A 17713-nucleotide genomic window follows, 5' to 3' on the forward strand; every position below is an offset into this window, starting at 1 on the left:
GTGATCACATATGTTATTTACTGACAGTTACTGAATGCATTAGGTAGTGTTGATTTAGACCCTATGATCACATTTGTAATTATACCCCCGCTTTAAAAAAAGGGGGGTATACTGTTTTACCTCTGTCTGTCCGTCAGTCCGTCCGTCCGTGCGTCAGTCAGTCCGTCCCATGAAACTTTCGTCACATTTTTCTCAGGAACTACAATACAAGGATTTCTGAAATTTGGTTTCAGGGTTTATCTAAGTCAGCTATACCGTGTGATGCGTTTTCAGATTGATCACTTGACAACTTCCTGTTAACCGAACACTTGTATGATTTTACACATGATAGCCAAGTTGAAAACTTTCGTCACATTTTTCTCAGGAACTACAATACAAGGATTTCTGAAATTTGGTTTCAGGGTTTATATAAGTCAGCTATACTGTGTGATGCGTTTTCAGATTGATCACTTGAAAACTTCCTGTTTACCGAACACTTGTATGATTTTACACATGATAGCCAAGTTGAAAATTTTCGTCACATTTTTCTCAGGAACTACAATACAACGATTTCTGAAATTTGGTTTCAGGATTTATATAAGTCAGCTTTACCGTGTGATACCTTTTCAGATTGATCACTTGACAACTTCCTGTTTACCGAACACTTGTATGATTTTACACATGATGGCCAAGTTGAAAATTTTCGTCACATTTTTCTCAGGAACTACAATACAACGATTTCTGAAATTTGGTTTCAGGATTTATATAAGTCAGCTTTACCGTGTGATACCTTTTCAGATTGATCACTTGACAACTTCCTGTTTACCGAACACTTGTATGATTTTACACATGATAGCCAAGTTGAAAATTTTCGTCACATTTTTCTCAGGAACTACAATACAAGGATTTCTGAAATTTGGTTTCAGGGTTTATATAAGTCAGCTATACCATGTGATGCGTTTTCAGATTGATCACTTGACAACTTCCTGTTTACCGAACACTTGTATGATTTTACACATGATAGCCAAGTTGCAAATTTTCATCACATTTTTCTCAGGAACTACAATACAACGATTTCTGAAATTTGGTTTCAGGATTTATATAGGTCAGCTATACCGTGTGATGCGTTTTCAGATTGATCACTTGACAACTTCCTGTTTACCGAACACTTGCATATTTTTACACTATAAATATTTTCCACTTGCGGCAGGGGTATCATCAGTGAGCAGTAGCTCGCAGTTTCACTTGTTTATTGACAGTTACTGAATGCATTAGGTAGTGTTGATTTAGTCCCAGTGATCACATTTGTAATTTACTGACAGTTACTGAATGCATTAGGTAGTGTTGATTTAGTCCCAGTGATCACATTTGTAATTTACTGACAGTTACTGAATGCATTAGGTAGTGTTGATTTAGTCCCAGTGATCACATTTGTAATTTATTGACAGTTACTGAATGCATTAGGTAGTGTTGATTTAGTCCCAGTGATCACATTTGTAATTTACTGACAGTTACTGAATGCATTAGGTAGTGTTGATTTAGTCCCAGTGATCACATTTTAAATTTATTTTCAGTTACTGAATGCGTTAGGTAGTGTTGCAGAACAGACATTACCTTCCTTGTTGAGGAGTTTATTTCTCTGGTTTAATAAACAGATGTTAATTGATGAAGGTGGTGTCCGACAAAGGCATAAAAGTAAAGGGTAGGTTTATGACAATATGAAAAGTTTAATAAGGCAGGGCATAGCAGAGGCAAAGGATAAAGGATAGGTTCACATGTAGGTCCAAGGCTCAGGTGAACAAAAAGTCTAAAACAGGGTTTGTTTAAACATCATGAGACAGGCAATTCAGTTATTAAAATGGCTTATATCTCTGAAACCAAAGCATTAAGAGTAAATCTGATGGGATGAAGGGGTTTATCAGATCAAGATGTATCTTTTCTGAAATTTTCAGACAAATCGGACAATCTGTTGTTGGGTTGCTGCCCATGAATTGGTAATTTTAAGGAAATTTTGCATTTTTTGGTTATTATCTTAAATATTATTATAGATACAGATAAAATGTAAACAGCAATAATGTTCAACAAAGTAAGATCTGCAAATAAGGCACCAAGACCAGAATGGTCAGTTGACCCCTTAAGGAGTTATTGTCCTTTATAGTAAATATTTTACAATTTTTTTGTAATCTTACAAAAATCTTTTCCTCTGACACTACCTAGACAAATTTAAACAAACTTAGTCACAATCATTAATTGGGTATCTAGTTGGAAAAATATGTCTGATGATCCTGCCAGCCAACCAACATGGTCGCAAAGGCTAAAAATAGAACATAGGGGAAAATGCAGTTTTTCTCTCAATTATATCTCTGAAACTAAGGCAAAAGTATATCTGTTGCATTATTTCATGCATTAACTGCAAATAAAAATATCAGGTGAACAACAGGCTCCTTGGAGCCTTTAGTTTAACAATATGGATGCTATGTTTCTATTTGTATTTATATCAAAAGTCATGGTAGTCAATATTAAGAATCTTTCAAAATACAATGTAAAAAACACGCAAAAAGAGCATTGAAGTCTATTTCGATAATAATTATATGTATTATGTAATATATGAATTAAAGACTTTATACTTTATATATGGACTCTCAAATACCTCCTAGATTAATATTATATCAACCGCTCCGTATAAAATATATTGACCTCTTCAAATGTCCATAACTGATAGATATATCATACATTTATTTTTTGATTTTTACAGAAGTAAAGACTTTCTTCTAGAAAGGAGAGATGTAAGTTTTTAGATACTATTAATTGAACACACTTTGAAATTATTAAAAAAAACAGTAGTAAGAAAACCAAACCAAACTGGCAAACTGAAGTTTAGACAGAGAGTAAATCAAATGTGTTGCTATGTACATTTTCATCCATGGGTTGATGTTAACTTTCTCCTCTAATAGATAAAAGAAGATGTGGAATGATTGCCAATGAGACAACTGTCCATCAAGAGACCAAAATACACACAAATTAACAACTATAGGTCACCCTACAGCCTTCAACAATGAGCAAAGCACATACAGCATAGTCAGCTATAAAAGGGTCCTAAATGACAATGTAAAACAATTCAAACGAAAAAAGTAATGGCCTTATTTATATAAATAAAAAGGAATGAAAAACAAATATATAACACATAAACAAATGACAACCACTGAAATACAGGCTCCTGACTTGGGACAGGCACATACATACCAAGTAAACATGTGGCCAGGTTAAACATGTTAGGGGATCCCAACCCTCCCCTAACCTGAGACAGTGGTGACTTTTTCCTCTAGGTGTTGATATTGATTCGGCAAACCTCACGCTTTAAATAATAAAATTTAACTGTCTCCAGTGGAGAATTATTGTAATACACTTTTTGCAGTGTAAGAATCTATATTTCTCCTCCCTCTATGTGTTGATATTGACTTTCTCCTCTGTGTTGATATTGACTTTCTCCTCTATGTGTTGATATTGACTTTCTCCTCTGTGTTGATATTGACTTTCTCCTCTGTGTTGATATTGACTTTCTCCTTTATGTGTTGATATTGACTTTCTCCTCTATGTGTTGATATTGACTTTTTCCTCTGTGTTGATATTGACTTTCTCCTCTATGTGTTGATATTGACTTTCTCCTCTATGTGTTGATATTGACTTTCTCCTCTGTGTTGATATTGACTTTCTCCTCTATGTGTTGATATTGACTTTCTCCTCTATGTGTTGATATTGACTTTCTCCTCTGTGTTGATATTGACTTTCTCCTCTAGGTGTTGATATTGACTTTCTCCTCTAAGTGTTGATATTGACTTTCTCCTCTAAGTGTTGATATTGACTTTCTCCTCTATGTGTTTATATTGACTTTCTCCTCTATGTGTTGATATTGACTTTCTCCTCTGTTGATATTGACTTTCTCCTCTAGGTGTTGATATTGACTTTCTCCTCTAAGTGTTGATATTGACTTTCTCCCCTAGGTGTTGATATTGACTTTCTCCTCTATATGTTGATATTGACTTTATTCTCTAGGTGTTGATATTGACTTTCTCCTCTAGGTGTTGATATTGACTTTCTTCTCTAGGTGTTGATATTGACTTTCTCCTCTAAATGTTGATATTGACTTTCTCCTCTAAATGTTGATATTGACTTTCTCCTCTATGTGTTGATATTGACTTTCTCCTCTAGGTGGAACAGGGACCCAATTAATTGCCCCATTAGAACGCATTGAAAATCATAGTAAATACATAGGGTCCTGTTCAATAAATAATTTTGATAGCCACCTTGGGACTTCTGGTTCATGCTAGGCATTCATTTTGAATTGTCTAAGTACAATCTCAGTGCCTCATGACCGGCATTCCGTTGCAAAATTTTGTTTTTATTGACAACAGGGTCAGTCTGTCTACTTCCAGGGAAGAATAAAGGCTAGAACTTAGCCAATTTACACTATGTACTGACGCCAGATTACATTTAAATCAATCAAAATTTTTACAGAAATTCAAACTAGAAAGCCAACCCTTTCAAATAAATCTACGTTCAGTTAAATAACTAGTGAAATAATAACACTACACAATTTATAACAAAAGTTATACATTTTTTTTAAGAACTACATTCGTGGGTACCGGACTGGTTGCCCTAACTGGGATCCTATTCCTGTCAGACTTTATTTTTTTCCCTAGACTTAAAACTGCACTTTTAGAATAAAGATATACATCTCAGTAGTTATTGTGCAAAGTTTCAAAAAATTTGATCATACAGTTACAGAATTATTGATCCTTATCTATAACATCTCAAATACCAGAAAATTGATCGGAGAAAATCTTAAATTCATGAAGACAATATGCTAAAAATCATCAAAACTTTTTTATTTCAAGAGATATTTACATTCTGTAAATTGCATAAGGTAGACAAATTCATTCTCTGTATGGAAATCTAGTTGAAACCAAAATTTGTTTAAAAATAAATTAAAAATATTTTTTTTTTCAATTAAAAAACAAAAATCTTCTGTTTTAAAGAATTACATATTCAAAACAAGCATTTCCCATAACAAGGGTATAAAATATGAGACAAAGTCTTCAAATAGTCTTCTAAGTTCATTTAAATACAATATAAGAGAATAGATGCAGAGAAGTTCTCACTTGTAGCTAAAACCAGTCAAGACAGCACCTCCTATAGTCTAACAGATGTGGAGGGAAATCCTTGATCTTCCTGACCGCTTAATGCTACTGTGCGTTGTTGTACTTTTGACTGCTCTAAATGTCCCACTAGTTCATATGTGTGTTCTCATGGACACTGAAACTGTTGGTCAGGCTGTGATCCATGTACTTTAGTCCAAGTTCACCAACCTGAATATAGATAACAAAGACAAGTTAATAATGCAGGAACTTTTAAATATGAAACTTAGGAAAGAAGCATTAATGAAAATGAAATTTAAACAGTGAAACTGTTAAAAGAGCACTAAGTGTTTCCTTAACTAGACAAATGCTAGAAGCTGATCTTCAAAAGTTCCAAAAACAAGGAAGATATCAAAATCTTTAAAAGGGAGTCTAAAATTGTTGTACATTCAGTTTAAATTGCTTTTATAAGCTATATTATAGCCCTACCCCTTAAATATCTTCCAAAAAATGTAAAATTAGAGAGCCCCTGGCAAGTGTTTCTGAGTTTACACAATAATATGTGGTTATTTGTGTTATGCGGCTCTAAATAAATGTGAGCTGGATTCGAACACAACTTTCATAAGTTGTCGGTGGCACTTAAATGATTTATTTAATAGTCACAATTTATCAAAAACTTAGTAAAAAACCTAAAACTGAATCTATGGGTTTCTTTTCTTGTTCCAGGTTTAATAAATAAGATACTAAAATGAAATAAGCCCATATTTTCCATCTTTCACTGTCCCCTGATCCCATATAACACATTTATTATTTCTTGCCCTGTGGCTTTTTCTATATACTGTTTGCTGATATTTTTCAAAAATCCCTCCATTTTAACTTACAAGTGTAGGAATACATATTATATTTTTACAGACAAAATGACCTTTCTGTGACCCCCCCTTTTAAGCTTTAAATTGAAAAACAAACTTTTTTAAATTTCATAAATTTAAATTTCAATTTAAGTTAAAAAGTTTAATTCAAATTTTAAAAATAATTACACCATTGTTTTCCTTATTAAATTTTGAAGCCTGTAGCCAAATATCACCCATGAAACTTCAAAAATGAGCTTACGATTGCAGATTGAAGTGTTCAAAATATGCTCTCTGACAGGAACGGGGACCCAATTAATTGCCCCATTAAAACGCATTGAAAATCATAGTAAATACATAGGGGCCTGTTCAATAAATAATTTTGATAGCCACCTTGGGACTTCTGGTTCATGTTAGGCATTCATTTTGAAGTGTCTAAGTACAATCTCAGTGCCTCATGACCGGCATTCCGTTGCAAAATTCTGTTTTTATTGACAGCAGGGTCAGTCTGTCTACTTCCGGGGAAGAATAAAGGCTAGAACTTAGCCAATTTACTCTATGTACTGACGCCAGATTACATTTAAATCAATCAAAATTTTTACAGAAATTCAAACTAGAAAGCCTACCCTTTCAAATAAATCTACGTTCAGTTAAATAACTAGTGTAATAATAACACTACACAATTTATAACAAAAGTTATACATTTTTTTTAAGAACTACATTCGTGGGTACCGGACTGGTTGCCCTAACTGGGATCCTATTCCAGGTGTTGATATTGACATTCTCTTCTAGATGTTGATATTGACTTTCTCTTCTATGTGTTGATATTGACTTTCTCCTCTATGTGTTGATATTGACTTTCTCCTCTAGGTGTTGATATTGACTTTCTCCTCTAAGTGTTGATATTGACTTTCTCCTCTAGGTGTTGATATTGACTTTCTCCCCGAGGTGTAGATATTGACTTTCTTCTCAAGGTGTTGATATTGATTTTCTCCTCTAGGTGTGGATATTGACTTTCTCCTCTATGTGTTGATATTGACTTTCTCCTCTATGTGTTGATATTGACTTTCTCCTCTATGTGTTGATATTGACTTTCTCCTCTAAGTGTTGATATTGACTTTCTCCTCTAGGTGTTGATATTGACTTTCTCCTCTGGGTGTTGATATTGACTTTCTCCTCTAGGTGTTGATATTGACTTTCTCCTCTGAGTGTTGATATTTACTTTCTCCTCTAGGTGTATATATTGACTTTCTCCTCTAAGTGTTGATATTGACTTTCTCCTCTAGGTGTTGATATTGACTTTCTCCTCTATGTGTTGATATTGACTTTCTCCTCTAGGTGTTGATATTGACTTTCTCCTCTAAGTGTTGATATTGACTTTCTCCTCTAGGTGTTGATATTGACTTTCTCCCCGAGGTGTAGATATTGACTTTCTCCTCAAGGTGTTGTTATTGATTTTCTCCTCTAGGTGTGGATATTGACTTTCTCCTCTATGTGTTGATATTGACTTTCTCCTCTATGTGTTGATATTGACTTTCTCCTCTAGGTGTTGATATTGACTTTCTCCTCTAAGTGTTGATATTGACTTTCTCCTCTAGGTGTTGATATTGACTTTCTCCTCTAGGTGTTGATATTGACTTTCTCCTCTGGGTGTTGATATTGACTTTCTCCTCTAGGTGTTGATATTGACTTTCTCCTCTGAGTGTTGATATTTACTTTCTCCTCTAGGTGTTTATATTGACTTTCTCCTCTAAGTGTTGATATTGACTTTCTCCTCTAGATGTTAATATTGAATTTCTCCTCTATGTGTTGATATTGACTTTCTCCTCTATGTGTTGATATTGACTCTCTTCTCTAGGTGTTGATATTGGCTTTCTCCTCTAAGTGTTGATATTGACTTTCTCCTCTAGGTGTGGATATTGACTTTCTCCTCTAGGTGTTGATATTGAATTTCTCCCCGAGGTGTAGATATTGACTTTCTCCTCAAGGTGTGGATATTGAATTTCTCCTCTAGGTGTTGATATTGACTTTCTCCTCTATGTTTTGATATTGACTTTTTCCTCTAGGTGTTGATATTGACTTTCTCCTCTAAGTGTTGATATTGACTTTCTCCTCTAGGTGTTGATATTGACTTTCTCCTCTGGGTGTTGATATTGACTTTCTCCTCTAGGTGTTGATATTGACTTTCTCCTCTGAGTGTTGATATTTACTTTCTCCTCTAGGTGTTTATATTGACTTTCTCCTCTAAGTGTTGATATTGACTTTCTCCTCTAGATGTTAATATTGAATTTTTCCTCTATGTGTTGATATTGACTTTCTCCTCTATGTGTTGATATTGACTCTCTTCTCTAGGTGTTGATATTGGCTTTCTCCTCTAAGTGTTGATATTGACTTTCTCCTCTAGGTGTTTATATTGACTTTCTCCTCTAAGTGTTGATATTGACTTTCTCCTCTAGGTGTTGATATTGACTTTCTCCTCTATGTGTTGATATTGACTTTCTCCTCTAGGTGTTGATATTGCCTTTCTCCTCAAGGTGTTGATATTGACTTTCTCCTCTAGGTGTTGATATTGACTTTCTCCCCGAGGTGTAGATATTGACTTTCTCCTCAAAGTGTTGATATTGATTTTCTCCTCTAGGTGTTGATATTGACTTCATCTTTCTCCTCTATGTGTTGATATTGACTTTCTCTTTCTCCTCTATGTGTTGATATTGACTTTCTCCTCTAAATGTTGATATTGACTTTCTCCTTTAAGTGTTGGTATTGACTTTCTCCTCTAGATGTTAATATTGACTTTCTCCTCTAGGTGTTGATATTGACTTTCTCCTATAGATGTTGATATTGACTTTCTCCTCTAGGTTTAGAAATTGTCTTTCTCCTCTAGGTGTTGATATTGACTTTCTCCTCTAGGTGTTGATATTGACTTTCTCCTCTAGGGTTTGATATTGACTTTTTCCTCTAGGTGTTGATATTGACTTTCTCCTCTAGATGTTGATATTGTTTTTCTCCCCTAGGTGTTGATATTGACTTTCTCCTCTAGGGTTTGATATTGACTTTTTCCTCTAGGTGTTGATATTGACGTTCTCCTCTAAGTGTTGATATTGACTTTTTCCTCTAGGTGTTGATATTGACGTTCTCCTCTAAGTGTTGATATTGACTTTCTCCTCTAGGTGTTGATATTGACTTTCTCCCCGAGGTGTAGATATTGACTTTCTCCTCAAGGTGTTGATATTGATTTTCTCCTCTAGGTGTGGATTTTGACTTTCTCCTCTAAGTGTTGATATTGACTTTCTCCTCTAGGTGTTGATATTGACTTTCTCCCCGAGGTGTAGATATTGACTTTCTCCTCAAGGTGTTGATATTGACTTTCTCCTCTAAGTGTTGATATTGATTTTCTCCTCTAGGTGTCGATATTGACTTTCTCCTTTAGGTGTTGATATTGACTCTCTCCTCTATGTGTTGCTATTGATTTTCTCCTCTATGTGTTGATATTGACTCTCTCCTCTATTTGTTGATATTGACTCTCTCCTCTATGTGTTGATATTGACTTTCTCCTCTAAATGTTGATATTGAATTTCCCCTTAAAGTGTTGGTATTGACTTTCTCCTCTAGATGTTAATATTGACTTTCTCCTCTAGGTGTTGATATTGACTTTCTCCTCTAGATGTTGATATTGACTTTCTCCTCTAGGTTTTGAAATTGACTTTCTCCTCTAGGTGTTGATATTGACTTTCTCCTCTAGGTGTTGATATTGACTTTCTCCTCTAGGGTTTGATATTGACTTTTTCCTCTAGGTGTTGATATTGACTTTCTCCTCTAGATGTTGATATTGACTTTCTCCCCTAGGTGTTGATATTGACTTTCTCCTCTAGGGTTTGATATTGACTTTTTCCTCTAGGTGTTGATATTGACTTTCTCCTCTAAGTGTTGATATTGACTTTCTCCTCTAGGTGTTGATATTGACTTTCTCCCCGAGGTGTAGATATTGACTTTCTCCTCAAGGTGTTGATATTGATTTTCTCCTCTAGGTGTGGATTTTGACTTTCTCCTCTAAGTGTTGATATTGACTTTCTCCTCTAGGTGTTGATATTGACTTTCTCCCCGAGGTGTAGATATTGACTTTCTACTCAAGGTGTTGATATTGACTTTCTCCTCTAAGTGTTGATATTGATTTTCTCCTCTAGGTGTCGATATTGACTTTCTCCTTTAGGTGTTGATATTGACTCTCTCCTCTATGTGTTGCTATTGATTTTCTCCTCTATGTGTTGATATTGACTCTCTCCTCTAATCTCTAATTGTTGATATTGACTCTCTCCTCTAGGTGTTGATATTGACTTTCTCCTCTAGGTGTTGAAATTGACTTTCTCCTCTAAGGGTTGATATTGATTTTCTCCTCTAGGTGTTGATATTGACTTTCTCCTCTAGGTGTTGAAATTGACTTTCTCCTCTAAGGGTTGATATTGATTTTCTCCTCTAGGTGTTGATATTGACTTTCTCCTCTAGGGTTTGATATTGACTTTCTCCTCTATGTGTTGATATTGACTTTCTCCTCTAGATGTTGATATTGATTTTCTCCTCTAGGTGTTGATATTGACTTTCTCCTGTAGGGTTTGATATTGACTTTCTCCTCTAGGTGTTGATATTGACTTTCTCCTCTAGATGATGATATTGATTTTCTCCTCTAGGTGTTGATATTGACTTTCTCCTCTAGATGTTGATATTGACTTTCTCCTCTAGGTGTTGATATTGACTTTCTCCTCTGGGTGTTGATATTGACTTTCTCCTCTAGGTGTTGATATTGACTTTCTCCTCTGAGTGTTGATATTTACTTTCTCCTCTAGGTGTATATATTGACTTTCTCCTCTAAGTGTTGATATTGACTTTCTCCTCTAGATGTTGATATTGACTTTCTCCTCTATGTGTTGATATTGACTTTCTCCTCTAGGTGTTGATATTGACTTTCTCCTCTAAGTGTTGATATTGACTTTCTCCTCTAGGTGTTGATATTGACTTTCTCCCCGAGGTGTAGATATTGACTTTCTCCTCAAGGTGTTGATATTGATTTTCTCCTCTAGGTGTGGATATTGACTTTCTCCTCTATGTGTTGATATTGACTTTCTCCTCTATGTGTTGATATTGACTTTCTCCTCTATGTGTTGATATTGACTTTCTCCTCTAGGTGTTGATATTGACTTTCTCCTCTAAGTGTTGATATTGACTTTCTCCTCAAGGTGTTGATATTGACTTTCTCCTCTAGGTGTTGATATTGACTTTCTCCTCTGGGTGTTGATATTGACTTTCTCCTCTAGGTGTTGATATTGACTTTCTCCTCTGAGTGTTGATATTTACTTTCTCCTCTAGGTGTTTATATTGACATTCTCCTCTAAGTGTTGATATTGACTTTCTCCTCTAGATGTTAATATTGAATTTCTCCTCTATGTGTTGATATTGACTTTCTCCTCTATGTGTTGATATTGACTCTCTTCTCTAGGTGTTGATATTGGCTTTCTCCTCTAAGTGTTGATATTGACTTTCTCCTCTAGGTGTGGATATTGACTTTCTCCTCTAGGTGTTGATATTGAATTTCTCCCCGAGGTGTAGATATTGACTTTCTCCTCAAGGTGTGGATATTGACTTTCTCCTCTAGGTGTTGATATTGACTTTCTCCTCTATGTTTTGATATTGACTTTCTCCTCTAGGTGTTGATATTGACTTTCTCCTCTAGGTGTTGATATTGACTTTCTCCTCTGGGTGTTGATATTGACTTTCTCCTCTAGGTGTTGATATTGACTTTCTCCTCTGAGTGTTGATATTTACTTTCTCCTCTAGGTGTTTATATTGACTTTCTCCTCTAAGTGTTGATATTGACTTTCTCCTCTAGATGTTAATATTGAATTTTTCCTCTATGTGTTGATATTGACTTTCTCCTCTATGTGTTGATATTGACTCTCTTCTCTAGGTGTTGATATTGGCTTTCTCCTCTAGGTGTTTATATTGACTTTCTCCTCTAAGTGTTGATATTGACTTTCTCCTCTAGGTGTTGATATTGACTTTCTCCTCTATGTGTTGATATTGACTTTCTCCTCTAGGTGTTGATATTGACTTTCTCCTCAAGGTGTTGATATTGACTTTCTCCTCTAGGTGTTGATATTGACTTTCTCCCCGAGGTGTAGATATTGACTTTCTCCTCAAAGTGTTGATATTGATTTTCTCCTCTAGGTGTTGATATTGACTTCATCTTTCTCCTCTATGTGTTGATATTGACTTTCTCTTTCTCCTCTATGTGTTGATATTGACTTTCTCCTCTAAATGTTGATATTGACTTTCTCCTTTAAGTGTTTGTATTGACTTTCTCCTCTAGATGTTAATATTGACTTTCTCCTCTAGGTGTTGATATTGACTTTCTCCTATAGATGTTGATATTGACTTTCTCCTCTAGGTTTAGAAATTGTCTTTCTCCTCTAGGTGTTGATATTGACTTTCTCCTCTAGGTGTTGATATTGACTTTCTCCTCTAGGGTTTGATATTGACTTTTTCCTCTAGGTGTTGATATTGACTTTCTCCTCTAGATGTTGATATTGTTTTTCTCCCCTAGGTGTTGATATTGACTTTCTCCTCTAGGGTTTGATATTGACTTTTTCCTCTAGGTGTTGATATTGACGTTCTCCTCTAAGTGTTGATATTGACTTTCTCCTCTAGGGGTTGATATTGACTTTCTCCCCGAGGTGTAGATATTGACTTTCTCCTCAAGGTGTTGATATTGATTTTCTCCTCTAGGTGTGGATTTTGACTTTCTCCTCTAAGTGTTGATATTGACTTTCTCCTCTAGGTGTTGATATTGACTTTCTCCCCGAGGTGTAGATATTGACTTTCTCCTCAAGGTGTTGATATTGACTTTCTCCTCTAAGTGTTGATATTGATTTTCTCCTCTAGGTGTCGATATTGACTTTCTCCTTTAGGTGTTGATATTGACTCTCTCCTCTATGTGTTGCTATTGATTTTCTCCTCTATGTGTTGATATTGACTCTCTCCTCTATTTGTTGATATTGACTCTCTCCTCTATGTGTTGATATTGACTTTCTCCTCTAAATGTTGATATTGACTTTCCCCTTTAAGTGTTGGTATTGACTTTCTCCTCTAGATGTTAATATTGACTTTCTCCTCTAGGTGTTGATATTGACTTTCTCCTCTAGATGTTGATATTGACTTTCTCCTCTAGGTTTTGAAATTGACTTTCTCCTCTAGGTGTTGATATTGACTTTCTCCTCTAGGTGTTGATATTGACTTTCTCCTCTAGGGTTTGATATTGACTTTTTCCTCTAGGTGTTGATATTGACTTTCTCCTCTAGATGTTGATATTGACTTTCTCCCCTAGGTGTTGATATTGACTTTCTCCTCTAGGGTTTGATATTGACTTTTTCCTCTAGGTGTTGATATTGACTTTCTCCTCTAAGTGTTGATATTGACTTTCTCCTCTAGGTGTTGATATTGACTTTCTCCCCGAGGTGTAGATATTGACTTTCTCTTCAAGGTGTTGATATTGATTTTCTCCTCTAGGTGTGGATTTTGACTTTCTCCTCTAAGTGTTGATATTGACTTTCTCCTCTAGGTGTTGATATTGACTTTCTCCCCGAGGTGTAGATATTGACTTTCTCCTCAAGGTGTTGATATTGACTTTCTCCTCTAAGTGTTGATATTGATTTTCTCCTCTAGGTGTCGATATTGACTTTCTCCTTTAGGTGTTGATATTGACTCTCTCCTCTATGTGTTGCTATTGATTTTCTCCTCTATGTGTTGATATTGACTCTCTCCTCTAATAGGTGATATTGACTCTCTCCTCTAGGTGTTGATATTGACTTTCTCCTCTAGGTGTTGAAATTGACTTTCTCCTCTAAGGGTTGATATTGATTTTCTCCTCTAGGTGTTGATATTGACTTTCTCCTCTAGGGTTTGATATTGACTTTCTCCTCTATGTGTTGATATTGACTTTCTCCTCTAGATGTTGATATTGATTTTCTCCTCTAGGTGTTGATATTGACTTTCTCCTGTAGGGTTTGATATTGACTTTCTCCTCTAGGTGTTGATATTGACTTTCTCCTCTAGATGATGATATTGATTTTCTCCTCTAGGTGTTGATATTGACTTTCTCCTCTAGATGTTGATATTGACTTTCTCCTCTAGGTGTTGATATTGACTCTCTCCTCTAGAAGTTGATATTGATTTTCTCCTCTAGGTGTTGATATTGACTTTCTCCTCTAGATGTTGATATTGACTTTCTACTCTAGGTGTTGATATTGACTCTCTCCTCTAGAAGTTGATATTGATTTTCTCCTCTAGGTGTTGATATTGACTTTCTCCTCCAAGTGTTGATATTGACTTTCTCCCCTTAGTGTTGCTATTGATTTTCTCCTCTAGGTGTTGATATTGACTTTCTCCTCTAGATGTTAATATTGACTTTCTCCTCTAAGTGTTGTATTGACTTTTCTGCTCTAGGTGTTGAAATTGACTCTCCTTTTTTTGTTTTTTTGTTAATATTGACTTTTTACTCTATGTGTTGATATTGACTTTCTGATCTAGGTGTTGATATTGACTTTCTCCTTTAGATGTTGATATTGATTTTCTCCTCTAAGTGTTGATATTGCCTTTATCCTCTAGGTGTTGAAATTGACTTTCTCCTCTAGGTGTTGATATTGACTTTCTCCTCTAGATGTTGATATTGACTTTCTCCTCTAAGTGTTGATATATTGTCTCTCCTCTTTGTGTTAATATTGACTTTTTACTCTATGTGTTGATATTGACCACCATTTAGTGTTTGATATTGACTTTCTCCTCTAGAATTTGATTTTGATTTTCTCTTCTTTCATCACAACCTATAGAATTTGTTTGATATGACATAAATGCATTCTCCATGTATATACACTGGTTCTTCTTTTAATGAAGACATTTTTTCTTTACAGTTAGCTGTTGAATTCATTTACTGCTTAGTACTGATTGAAGTTTTAGCCAAGGTATTTTAATTATGTTATTTTAGATATTATAAAGTTTTATATTTTTTTTCATTTATTTCCTTGTAAATCCTGCAATTGACACCTAGTACTTGGTCTTTAAAACCTTGCGTCTAATGCTTTAAGGAAATCAACAAAGTTGAAACACAGACCCTGAAGAGGACCCCAAAATGAACTGTTACATAGAAAGAAATATCCATTTTACCTCCTGCGCAACATGGAAATGGCAAACAGGAGACTTTATTTGTACATGTACCTGTTATTTGTAGCCAGATTGCAGGATAAATGGTTATGTCAGCCCAATTGTGAGGTGAATAGTTTTGGTCTTCCCTTGAAAATAGATGTACTTGTTATGAAAAACTGTAATCTGAGCATTAAAATTAGGAGCCAATAAGAGCTGCTATGATAAAAATTCTACATATGATTGGTTTTTTTTTATTGATTACTTGGGTTGTTGCCTCATTAATTTATTATGTTAAAATTGTTTTTATTTTCAGTTGAACTTCCATCCAGGACATGATGATTTGGTTCAACATGTAATCGCTCAGTCATTCAAACATTTCAAGTATAGAGACAAGTAAGATAATATCTACTATTTCACATGATTATGAATGTGTTAAGTATTAAAGGGAAACAATATTACTATAGTATTAGAAATGTTACATTCTATGATCATGAAGATGTCAATCCTAAAGACAAAAAAAAATCAATGAACCTGTAACAAAATACAAAAATTTTAAACTATAATAGATGTAGGAAGATGTGGTGTGAATGCCAATGAGACAACTCTCCATCCAAATAACAATTTAAAAAGTAAACCATTAGAGGTTAAAGTACGGCCTTCAACACGGAGCCTTGGCTCACACCGAACAACAAGCTATAAAGGGCCCCAAAATTACTAGTGTAAAACCATTCAAACGGGAAAACCAACGGTCTAATCTATATAAACAAAACGAGAAACGAGAAACATGTATATATTACATAAACAAACGACAACTACTGTACATCAGATTCCTGACTACAGACTGTTTTTATACAGGTTTTAATCCTTTGTAGAGACCATTATGGATAGAGAAAAACTGCAAAGAGCAAAGATGCTAAGCATAAGAACATCTGCAAATAAATCAACATTGTTGTAATAGTCAAATGTTAAAAAAAAAGAAGATGTGGTATGATTGCCAATAAGACAACTCTTCACAAGAGACCAATTAATGCAGAAATTAGTAACTAGGTTCTAAATTACCATTTTTACCCATTTTATGATATTTTTTTCAGAAACAAAGAGAGATAAAGAGCAACAATATATATTCAAAATATTACACAAAATTAGGTCTTAAATCAATATGGTCTAAATAGTTATTGTTCCATGAGAGTAATTCTTGAAAGAGGATTTCTTTTTCTCTATATTTGCAGTTTTATAATACAAATAGAAATATAAAATGGCAAATTGTTCTCTTGAATAAGATCTACACATCAGTAGCTGTAATAAGACATATAGAAATATAAAATGGCAAATTGTTCTCTTGAATAAGATCTACACATCAGTAGCTGTAATAAGACATATAGAAATATAAAATGGCAAATTGTTCTCTTGAATAAGATCTACACATCAGTAGCTGTAATAAGACATATAGAAATATGAAATGGCAAATTGTTCTCTTGAATAAGATCTACACATCAGTAGCTGTAATAAGACATATAGAAATATAAAATGGCAAATTGTTCTCTTGAATAAGATCTACACATCAGTAGCTGTAATAAGACAGTGTTGTTCCTCACAAAATATGTCTAACATGGAAGTTGTTATAAGAAAATATGTTTATGAATATCAGATCCTGATTGTTGTAAAATTAAAACATGACCAGCATATCATCACACTTATTATGATTAATGCATTTAATTGTTATTTTTCAGTATTCAGACTAACCCTAACTCTGGTAACATCAGTATTATAAGTGATCTTTATGCTGAAGTGATTGGCGTTCTTACGCTCTCTAGGTAAGAAATTTGAAGCTTTTAAATTTTCAAAGTACTTGTAAGGCAGATTTTTGGATTAACAGTTTTAAACAGATTTATCATGTTAAGGAGGGGTATTTGCAAAAAAATACCAGCTGTAAGGCGAGGGAAATTCATTCTCAATACTGGTATTTTTCGCAAATACCCCTCAAGAACATAATATATCTGTTTAATAAAACCAAATGTTAATGTTCAAAAACGCATTGATGATAGTGACGTTACAAGGGTCCAGTTGGATAGAGTATTTTTTGACAAATACCATGGCAGAGAGGGTAAAAAAGGCACATCCTTTTGGCAAATACCCTGTTCGCGTTAAAAAATAAACGATATTCATTTGATAACAGTGAACTGGTGAAAAATACACTGGCTATCAACCAACCAAAACCCAGGATTCTTACATAAGGTGTAATTAACATTGAAATTCACTTTTAACTGTATCATTTACGTTAAAAAACAATATCCTTTTAATATTATCCTATTGTTTACTTTTTAATAATATTGTTTACTTTTAGTAATATTGTTTACTTTTAAATAATATTGTTTACTTTTTAAAAATTTTGTTTACTTTTTAATAATATTGTTTACTTTTTAATAATTACTTTTTAATAATATTGTTTACTTTTTAATAATTACTTTTTAATAATTACTTTTAAATAATATTGTTTAATTTTTATACGCCCGTCTTTTAGACGGGACGTATTATGGTATACCGTTGTCCGTCCGTCCGTCC

At 34.3% G+C, this 17713-nt stretch overlaps 1 protein-coding gene across 6 annotated transcripts in view; it reads left to right on the forward strand.

The window, feature by feature from the left end:
- The window catches only part of LOC134695720 (protein furry homolog-like), a 399195-nt gene that overhangs the window by 50958 nt on the left and 330524 nt on the right, over nt 1–17713 (forward strand). For all 6 annotated transcript variants that reach the window (XM_063557102.1, XM_063557101.1, XM_063557100.1 and 3 more), the window contains exons 5-9: nt 1554–1681; nt 2735–2765; nt 14920–14970; nt 15465–15544; nt 16882–16965. In XM_063557102.1, coding sequence (XP_063413172.1) covers nt 1554–1681; nt 2735–2765; nt 14920–14970; nt 15465–15544; nt 16882–16965 — 374 coding nt within the window. The remainder of the gene's footprint in view (nt 1–1553; nt 1682–2734; nt 2766–14919; nt 14971–15464; nt 15545–16881; nt 16966–17713) is intronic.

Source organism: Mytilus trossulus, chromosome 14 (genome assembly GCF_036588685.1).
Source record: "Mytilus trossulus isolate FHL-02 chromosome 14, PNRI_Mtr1.1.1.hap1, whole genome shotgun sequence".
Lineage (NCBI taxonomy): Eukaryota > Metazoa > Mollusca > Bivalvia > Mytilida > Mytilidae > Mytilus > Mytilus trossulus.